This window comes from Glossina fuscipes, unplaced genomic scaffold (genome assembly GCF_014805625.2).
Source record: "Glossina fuscipes isolate IAEA_lab_2018 unplaced genomic scaffold, Yale_Gfus_2 61514, whole genome shotgun sequence".
Lineage (NCBI taxonomy): Eukaryota > Metazoa > Arthropoda > Insecta > Diptera > Glossinidae > Glossina > Glossina fuscipes.
This window is the reverse complement of record NW_024003726.1, coordinates 48617-59805: the sequence shown is the minus strand read 5'-3', so window position 1 is coordinate 59805 and position 11189 is coordinate 48617. Positions and strand designations below refer to the sequence as shown.

At 33.3% G+C, this 11189-nt stretch overlaps 1 protein-coding gene across 1 annotated transcript; it reads left to right on the top strand.

Moving 5' to 3' along the window:
* Positions 1-245: 245 nt before the first annotated feature.
* Positions 246-795, top strand: LOC119643658 (cytosol aminopeptidase-like). The gene has a single exon (XM_038043056.1). The coding sequence runs from the start codon at positions 373-375 to the stop codon at positions 793-795; it is 423 nt and encodes a 140-aa protein (XP_037898984.1). The 5' UTR covers positions 246-372.
* Positions 796-11189: the final 10394 nt, after the last annotated feature.

The following is an 11189-nucleotide window of genomic DNA, read 5'->3' as shown; positions in this document are numbered from 1 at the left end:
TAAAAATAAATGAAACAAAAATATATCTATGTAAATAACATAAAATTATGAAAATTTTGTATAAAGAAAACGTGAACTTCTGTAGGAAAATGAGTAGGCGATTGTTTTTTTATTTATTTTTTTTTTTGTCAATCGAGTCAGTTTTTGATTTTTTTTTTTGTTTTTTGGATTACATTTTTTGAGCAACAAAACATTTTTTTTCCGAAAATTTGTAAAAAATTAAAATAATAAAGGATAAAAGAGTCTAAACTGTTTTTCAGTTTGTATTGAAAATTTTGAGCAACAAAACAGTTTTTCAAGAAAAATTTGTATAAAATAAAGAATATTAAATTATAATAAAGTCCGAAAAAGATATATTGCTAAAAATCGGGAATGACTTCTATACGCATAATAAATTGGCTTGGCAGAGCTTTTTTGAGATATGCAAAAGTTACGCAAATTTCGGGAATCCAGAGAAGGTTCTTGGCGTTCCATAACGATTCACGAGTCACTAAAGGACTCGTTATTGGTGTGTACCAAAAAAAAGAAGGCAAGGATCCCAAACTGACACCAAGTGGAGAGAAATGTGATGACCGTGTACAAGACAAGGTGACTGATCTTGTTAAAGAATGCAATATCAAAGGTGCTCTTGGTAAAGGAAAAGTATTCAACAACGTCGACCAAAAGTATAGGTCGATAGCCGTAATTGGAGTAGGCCCTGAAGGTGCCGGATTCAATGATCTACAAATGATTGACGAATGCACGGAAAATATAAGAGTTGCCTCAGGGGTGGGAGCTTGCAGCTTGCAAATGTAAGGTTGTTACTGGCTGGCGAAGTAAGGTTACGCATTACACGCTCACATACACTACATTTCCACTTACATCACTTACATGTTATAAAAATTCTTTATGGCAAATTTCTATTATGAACCCTGCCAATTTCGGCGAGCTAGACACACTTCGGTAAGAGCCCTTTAAGTATGCTACACTTCTTATTACGATAGCTTTTGCGAAGTAATATACATTAAGAAGAAAATTGTTAATATTAAAATATTTAAAAAGAAAGAGAATTAGTATAAAGACATGTTAACACTAATATATGAGTCAAAATTGGCAGCCAACCTGCCTGCATCAGTTAAGTTAGAGAAATTTAAACATGAGAAGAGAAGTTTTTTGGATTATTTTGCTTTGTTTTTTTCTGAAATAAAAAAAAGGTGATATTAAAGTGTGTGTTGTTTATTTTCTTTACTTTGCCTGCATTGAGCAAATAATGCAATTATAATGAAAGAGAAGAAAAAGAAAATGTTGGAGAAGTACTATTTAGTGTACGGAGGCTCGCCTCGTTTTTTTTCGATTTCAATGTAAAGCAAAGGAATCTTTTCACTGTCTGCAATTGCACATACGTACATATGAAGATTTATTCAAGAAAATAACTTTACTAGCAAAAGTCAAACTGTAGACATAAATTTTTTTTACATACCTAAAACCCATGCATACGAATAATTATCAAAAAAAGATTCAAGCATTGTATTTTATAAACAAGCCTAGAAGAAATCGAAAGCAACAAAAAGGTAAACAATTGAAAGCAATTGAAAGAATAAAAAAAAACAATATTAACAACAACTTAACCAGTATTGGCACTGCAAAAGAACCGTAGGGGGATTTAGGACGGATACAGACGGACTCACTCTAGCCGGACAAACGACAGGCTACCGACATAAGACATTTTCTCTTTTTGTGTGTTTTTTTTTCTTTCTTTGTCATGCGGCTCAGAAAGGTAAGCCTCACAATAAACAAATCGCTCTACCGGCAACCGGAGCTAGAAACGTTACAAGTTATCTGTAAATAATAGAATTAGGTTCCAACCCAACAATTGAACAGATAAATGCCATCATCAACATTAGTGACATCTGCGCTTTATCTATATTTAAAACCGGAATTGACTATTTTATCAAACCCATTATATTTGCGGTAAACCATTTTCTGAAGCTATTAATTAATACTGCAACCAAGAATGAAAAATATGGTGAAACAAACACAAGCATAATGAGAATCAAAACTAACAACACTCCTATACACCCGACATTAACATTCCACATACGCATATACCTAGCTTCAATAATAGAAATAAAACATTATACAACAAACACTGTACAACAGCACGTACATACACTAAAACAATTGGAATAATAATAGCAACAAAATTTATAGCAATAGTCATTTCAACAGAAACTATAATTCTAACAGAAATAACAATTATAATTTTAATGACAATTTTAGTAGTAATCAAAATTATAACAAGAATTATAACAGTTACAGAAACCACCAAAAATACAAAAATAATACCAATTGTGATACAAACCAAGTAAATGGTTACAGAAACAATAAAACATACAACGATGACCACTCCAACATATAATAGGAGCAGGTTCAGGACAATCATTTACTATGGAACGTATTGAACTACCAGCGAGTATCGATAATATCAATTCAGACCTAAAATTCCACATCGTAGTTGGCAAAGACATAATATCCAGCCATAATAGGAAGTGAGCTTTTAAAAAAGCACAGGTAATAATAAAATAGAGGAAAGAAAGTAAAACTAATCTCGTAAGCACAAAAATATTAGGCAAAAATCAGGAAAGAAAGAAAAAGAAAGTGAAAGCAAAAGAAGAAGAAACAAGAACGTTGTATTCGATTATTAAAATATCTGGCGTCCTTTCCTTTTATTTATTGTTATAAAGAAGTGAACGGAATAAAATGAAATAAATCCGTCACCTTTTACTTCATTAAAAGGTATTGTTAAGGAAAATTAATCTATCACGTCATGATGTCCTCCAAAATTAATTAAAAATTAACGCACTTAGCTTTTCGCATTCTATTCTCGAAGCGCTTTCATTTGATACCCTTAGCGCTGATAGTAATAAGAAAAAATTAATCCACCAGGTCGTGGTGTCCACAATATTTATTTTAGAATTAACGATATATCTCCAATTGAGTAGTGTAAATATAAAATATGAAACTGTGATATATTAACATTTAGAAGTGTTAACAAAAGCTGAAGAAAATACAGCCATCAAATAGGAGGACATTAACATTGAATATCAGCGAGAACATAATTATAAAAACTGTAGCAAAGCGTGGTGGCCCCTTACTAAAATCTTAGTTAATCTGTTTATTAAAAGTAAATTAACTTTTTCTAATTCATGGAATTGTGTATACGTATGTTGCGTTATGAATGCTGTACATCTATACATGCGTTTTATTAGTCCTGCGTGTATATATTTACTGCTTCCTATAGCTATGTATATTCCTTTACAACATATCCCGATTTGTTAACATATATACACTAAATAATGTCTATATAAGATTATACCTACAAACATACTAAATACTTCTTGCTATACACATGTATATACAGTAAAACCTCCTTATTCGCGCTTCGAATTTCTTTATGTGCGGATTTTTTGTGACTTGTCACGGAATTGTTTTGTTTCTGTAGTGGAAACTTATTTAAAAAAATAGAATTTAGCCTTTAAAGCACTTCTAGTTTTGGACAATGTACCAGGTCATCCTTGCGAACTTGAAACTATGCATCCAAATATAAAAGTGACCCCAAGTCCCAACACGACAGCTTTGCTTCAGACTATGGTCCAGGCCTTTAAGCTCTATTACATTAGACGAACCTTTAAAATCATATTGGATAATATAGAATGTAATCTTGATATGAATGTTATGGAATGCAGGAAGAAATTTGACATAGCAAAATGCATCGTAAACATAAAAGAATCATTGGAAGAACTGAAGCCACACTCTTTGAAGTCATGCTGGTAAAAACTGTGGCCTGCCCTGACTGCGAACAATTATGAAGAATCTGTGCAAGTTCAAACTTTGACTGCAAACATAGCCGAAATTGCGAATGAATTAGGACGAGATTCGTTCGAACAGATAGAATCAAGTGACATTCAGGAATTGCTTGAATCGCAAGATGAAGATTTGACTGAAACCGACTTGGAGGAAATGTTAAATTCACAATCCATTGAAGAAGAGACTTCAACGAGCACTGGAAACGTGACACTTAATTTGAAAAGTCTTAGTGAAGGTTTAAGAATGGCAAATGAGCTTGGCGATTTTTTTATGAACATTGATCCGTCTATGGAAAGAAGTCTTATTTTTAAGAGGCAAATTGCTTATGCGACTGCTGCGTATCAGTCTGAATTGAAGGAGCTTTTAAAAACTGCCAACCAAGAGAAACTTACAAAATTCTTCAAACCATTGATTAAGCCTTAAAATAATTGATCAGAATGTTCAAAAACTTCAATTAAATTGATTTTTTTATTTTGTCACCTAGGAACGTATCCCCTATAATCCAATATAAATTACCATTTCGTATTCACGGTTTCTGTATTCGTGGCATTTTTATGGAACGTATCTCCCACGAATAAGGAGCTTTTACTATACCTATTCATTTCTATCTGGTTAAGGCTACTGAATGATTCTTATGCTATAAACGGTTATGTTTATAGTTCGAAAAATTTCCATAAATTACTTGTTATGTCTTATGCCTGCATATACGATTATATATACAAAAATTTGTCCACATTGCCAAAACCGGGTTTCTTTATATGTGCATATAGACAGTTTCCATAAGAATGAGTTTCTTATTTAATTGTCTATGTTTAGATTTAATTCCTAGCCACTTGTATAAATCACGTGTTGCAGATGTATAATGCAGGTATGTTTTTTCATTGCTAAAATCGGTTTGCTTCACTCATGTAACCATACGTTTCACGTATATAGATAGCATTAATATTAAACATGAGCATTGATATCTATTTATTCTTGTTACGCATACAAACAAACCATACATACATTTCTTTTATAAATATTGCATGAAAATAGCTCTTTTTGAAAATATGTATACATTGGTCTAACTAAAACTAGTTTTTTTCACTAAACGCACACACGCATTATTAAACGATTGTGGCTATAAGCAATCAACAGGCATATTCCTAAATAAGCGTACCAGCTTGAAGCAGGCACGAACATAGCAACATAAGCAACACTACAACTGTACAGCGATGATACTGGTAAATATAGATGGCCTTTCAGTTCTGTTACGGCAGCCAAAGAGGGAAGTTATATATATAAATAATATAATAATAAAAATATAACAAGCATTATATAATAAACGGATAGGGGATGGTTGCCGTAACTTGGTTGCTGTCCCTGAAGAACTGGTGAGACTCTTAGACTTAGAGATTTGGTTGGCTTAGCTTAGCCGCTGACCCCAACTGTGTGACTTTGCGGATAGGAGATGGCTGGCTTAGTTGTCCTTGAGTGACTTTTGTAACGATTAAGTGTAATAAAAGTAACTGAAAAAACATTTAGGAACTAATAATAGTACCTACTGATTGGCCGTCCTAACACAAAATGTCTGGTTGCAGAATCATCGTGAAAGAAAACCCGTGAATCGTGAAAAGTGTTTAAGGAAGTGAAATCTGACAAGAAAAGTGGAAAGGAGTAAATAATAATAAAATGGATCATGATGTGCCTCCCTACTTACCGAATGTTTTACCAAGAACTTCGTTAAAATGGCCCGTTTCAAGCAGTGTTACCTTCTACCCATGAATCTTCGCAAAGTGCGGCAACTAGTTGTAAAAGGAGGTCTTAGTTTTCCAAACAAAGAGCGAAACTTTGGGACAAAATATTAGCACGAAATAATGCTTAGAAATTTCTTAACCGTTTGAAACTAGAAATTTTAAACACTGTAAATAGGTAAATGCTGAACACTTATCTTATGTATATTTATTTTATTATTCTTCAATTCAACTAAAATTTGACTTTCAGCTAAACAAAGCTAGTCACTATGCATAATAAAATTTTTAATATCTCTTAAGATTACATACGAATAGAGCAGTTAACTTGGAATGCACATTGAGACAACTACACGATAACTATTAATAACAATAAGTCGACGCAAACCAGCCAAGACTTTGCAGTCCATTATTTAAGAAGGTATGTTATTTGATTTCCGTACCCGACTACTTCAGTTAATTGTACTGTTTGTAACAAATTTTACATCGTTAATCTTTCCATATATCGTCATACACTATGGCTATTATTGATAAAGTGAAAACGAGCAACAAATAACAAACTCATCACTCTGTTTGATATATTGGTCTTATTGCCAACAGACTTAGCCCTTTCTAAGTAAAACGTTATTAAATGTTGTTATTAACTAATCAAGTAGTGTTCAGGAATGGTGGAATTCTTTGCGCATAGTATTATTCATATAAAATTCATTGCAAGGTGAAGAACATTGTTGACAGTTGCATTGTGTTCATATATATGATAGCATAGCATTTATTTTTCAAAAATCCTTACTAAGCCTATTCAATTTTCAAAGTCGATGGCGTATCTCAATAGGCGAGCGAAAGAACAGATACGAGTCAAGCAAAGTAGGAAAATTCCTTAATGTTTGTGGAGCCCTTCAAAATGTTTGCGTGTAATATTATGAGCAAAATTCGGAAACTGAGAATTTAACTCCTGCAGTTCTCGTATATTGTTTTGACGGCGGTGTCGACGTTTCGCTAGATGTCTCCCAATTAAGGAAATAAGAACTGCCATATAACTATAGAGGCATTGCGAAATTGAGTGTGTCAAAATATTTCGAGCAAATTGTTATTTCGGATGTAACATACGTCTTAAATTCGTGTATCTCTTCGTTTCAACATTCATATTAGCAAGGTAGTTATGCTGTTACAAATCTTCTGGAATTCACTAATCATATTGGAAAAGCCTTTTTTTTACTGCTTTTTAAACTGCTATCGTTAGGGTTCCCTTCATTCCTGGTCAGGAATCAGCCCATATCTTCTTTATAGATCCTGTAGAGTGCTTTTCAACTCATTCCAGTCTTAGGAAATTCAGGTGACATTAGGGAAGGACTTGCTCAATGAAGTTATCTTAGACCAATTTAATTTGTGCTATATAGTAATGATCATTTGATGATCTAAAATCTTAATGAATGCAGATGAAATGAAGCTATTGACGACTGTTTACTCTGAAATGTGTTCTAGAATCTTTCAAGTTGAGCTAAACGATTTAGTAACTTGGCGTTCAGTAAACTTCTTAATATTGAATTTGGAAAAATTTAAGAAATTGTCTTTTTCAAGACGGACTGTATCAAATGCAATATTTTATAAACCCATGGAGGATACGAATGTGGATCGTAGTTTGGGAGTGCTCCTTGACAGAAAAATACATCTTAACCTGCATATTCTATCCACGATCAGTAAATCAAGATCCGTATTGGGATTTGTTAGGCGCTGGGCTCGTGAATTTAAAGATCCGCATGTAATGAAGAGACTGTATATGACGTTAGTTAGACCAACATTGGAATATGCTGCGGAGGTATGGTCCTCATCCTATCGCTTTTATGTTGGTGCAATCGAATCGGTTCGCAAACAATTCTTGCTTTTTGCTTTAAAGAGCGTGCCATGGGACCCCCTAGTAGCCTTACCACCACATAAAGATTCCGCTCTCTGGAGAAATGTCGGTTTAAAATTGAGATCTCATACTTGGTAAAATTGGTGAATGGAGTTATTGATTCGAAAGCCTTGTTGAGTGAAATTTACATTAATGTTCATTTTTGGCCCTCTAGATATTATTAGTTGATAAAGCTAAGTGAACTTAGAAGCGATTTCGAATTATTTTCCCAAATTAACGTTCTTAGCAAGAATTTGAATAAGGTTTACGATCCAATCGATATATCAGACTCAATGCTTATGATAAAGGCAGCTTTTCTTAAACCCCTTACATAGCCAATGTTATACCTAGATAACAACAATCTATATATAGAGATTAAGAGTGATTACTACTAAGCGTTGATTTAGTAAAGTTTTAACGCCCGGTACAAAGAGCCTGGATGGTTCTGTAGAATTTCTAATTGCATTTTATTGAAATATGAATATAAAGATATAATTAATTTGGCTAAACCTCGCGATGTTATAACTTTAGAATTGTTGTCGTTTGTAACTCTTACCAAGTAGTCTAATTCAGCTGACATTTACGTAGTTGAATTGAAAAAGGGATTAATAAATACAGATCTTCTGCATGTTTAAATTGAAAGACATCATAATAATAAGTCTATTATAATATTAAATTATTAAATTTTTATTTATATAACACAAAACAAAACTTCGGTTTGCAAATAATTTTAAAACACTATACATTCTTTGTAGGTAAATGAATATGTTAATGTATAAATATACAGTAAAAGCTCCTTATTCGCGATTTCACTATCCGCGTATGAAAAAAATGCGACCAATTCCCATATTCGCGGCTATAAATTTCTTTATTCGCAGTTTTTGAGAATGTAAACAAACAGAATGAAAGGAACCTTATTACTCAATGAATAAAGTATTGTTGCGAAAATCCCAAATCTAGTTCATTTCAGGTAAGTAATTTCCCCAAATAACAAATTACCTAAAGAGGTAAATACTAAATGCACATTCGCATTCAATTAAATAGATTTTTTTATATATTTGATTTTTTTTTATTTTGTCACCTAGGAACGGATCCCCTATAATCCCATATAAATTACCATTCCGTATTCATGATTTCTTTTTTCATTTTGTCACGTATCCTCCGCGAATAAGGAGCTTTTACTGTACATAATAAAAATAATAAGACATAAAATTCAAAGTTTAAGTTCACAATGATAGTAAAACAAAAATGGAGTTAACTTAGTCTGAATTTTTACTTTTGAATTCATGTGTTCGAATTAGATCATTCTTTTCTCTAACTATAACTCGCTAACTATAACTTGCTGCCATGGTGCGACTTAAGCTCGCTAAAAACTACACCCTTCGCTCATGATTTTACAATTTGCCCTTTTTCTATGGTTAACCTAAGCGACTCGCAGAAGCCAGCTCCCAGAGCATTTTCAAACCTTTTTGTCCTCTCCTGGCATATCTGGCAGAGAATAATAGTCGTTATTACCAATGAAATAATTATCAATATTAAAAACTGAAATTAATACTTACTTATTTTCGTTTTTTACCTTGAATGTCAACTTGCCTTGTAATCTATCATGGAAGGGTGGCTAAACACATATAAAAAAAACTTACGAAATAAACCAAAAACTTTACACTACAATTGTACTCTTTAATTCTTCTGCTAAAAGAAAAATGAAAATTATGTCGCACTTCAATTGGCATTACAAAATGCAATACGATGCCAGGCGCCTCAATTAAAACAATCATTATTCGTTTACGCTAGCATAATTTATTGTAATAATTTTTGTATAAATAGCCAGGTAAGAATTAAATAGAGTTAATTGTTGCATAGCAATTCAAAATATAAGCGTTTCATTCGCTGTTGACCAAAGGGCGTTTCATCCGTCTAAATTTATAGGGACTGCTTCTAGCCGATCTCGATTGGCATTTTATGAAGCAGATTGATTTGGCGTTGTGAAGCCGAGCAGCGTAGGGTAATACATTATTAAAGCTAAGTCACACTTGAAAGATTCATAGGGAATCTATCCATAAAGAAAATATCTGCCCACCTCCAACATTAAAAAATATTAAATAATAATTAATTTTAAATTACTCAAAGACTGTTTTGAATACCACCCTCCATGGCTAGATGCCTAACGTAAAATTGCAAATTAGAAAATGGAATCAAAAAGTGAGCTGTCTCGTGTACAAAACATATTTGCTCGCTAATGAATATTTGAAAATACTACACTTTCCAATAACGAGCTCTCTACGGTAAAATTCTAGTGTGAGAGAAACCGGTAGTATAATAAGTGACGAATCAAGTAAGAGAACTCAACACTTCTAAAAACCAACGCAAGAACACGAGACAGATTCGAAACCATTTGAAAAATTGTTTCAATTTCTAATTTGGTTATTTCTGAAAATGACGTTTTTGAAGTGTTGAGCTCTCTAAAATATAACTGTGCGCCAGGATCTGATGAAATTCCATCATGTGTACTTATATCTTGTGCTGTCGAGCTATGCGGTGTTCTCTCAAAGTTTTTTAACATGTTCTTGCACTTAGGTGCTTTCTATTTGTGTTGGAAGACTTCCTTCCTTATTCCTATTTACAAAAGTGGAAGTAGACTACTTGTAAAGAACTACAGAGGCATTGCCAAGTTGAGTGTCTTGTCTAAGCTCTTTGAGCGAATTGTGCCTCAGCATATGCCCTTTACCATCAAATCGTATATTTCTGATCTTCAACATGCCTTTCGGAAAAGAACATCTACGGTCACCAATTTTTTATAGTTTACTTGTCATGTTTTCAAGAGTTTTTCTAGTAGCTCCCGCACAGATGTGATATACACTGATTTAAGCAAAGCGTTTGATATGGTTAACCATAACTTACTTATCTTTAAACTCCAAGCCTCTGGCTTCCTTTTATATTTAGTGAAATGGATAAGCTCTTATCTGCACAATAGATCATTCAGGGTTTTGGGTAACTTCATTACCTCGGATGAATTCCCCGTGACGTCTGGCGTAGCTCAAGGCAGCCACTTAGGATCCATTTAATTTATACATTAACGATTTTCTTTCGGTGATTAAATCCAGCCAGATCTTAATGTATGCTAATGATGGGAAACTGTTTTCTTCCTCTTCCGAAGAATCGCAATCATATTAGCTTCAAATTGACCTGAATAATTTGGTTGCACGTTGCTCTTTCAATCTTCTGAAACTAAATCTAAATAAATGTAAGAAGTTTTCTTTCTCAAAAAGGTCATTCATTACTCAGTATTTCATTGGTTCGCACAAGTTGGAGGACGTCGATTCTTTCACAGATTTAGGTGTTCTATTTGACCATAGCTTACGTTTTAACTTGCATATTGAGCTCCTGCTCAGGTCCGCGCTTCTATTTATAAAGATGTGGCCCAAAGAACTTGATGATCCTTACATTACGGAAGGGCTGCACATGTGTTTGGTTAGACATATACTCGAGTATGCCTCCGTTGTATGGTCTCCTTCATATAGGTGCTACGTAGATTCAATTGAATCTGTTTAAAAGCAAGTCTTGCTGTTTGCCCTTAAGAATTTGGGTTGGGACCCGATTGCCTCTCTTCCCCCCTATGAAAATAGGTTGTTTCTATATTTTCTATGATTTTTTCTTGGGGTTTCCTTCTTAATCAAAGTAATAAATGCTACTGTAGACTCCTCCGGATTATTTAGTGTGAT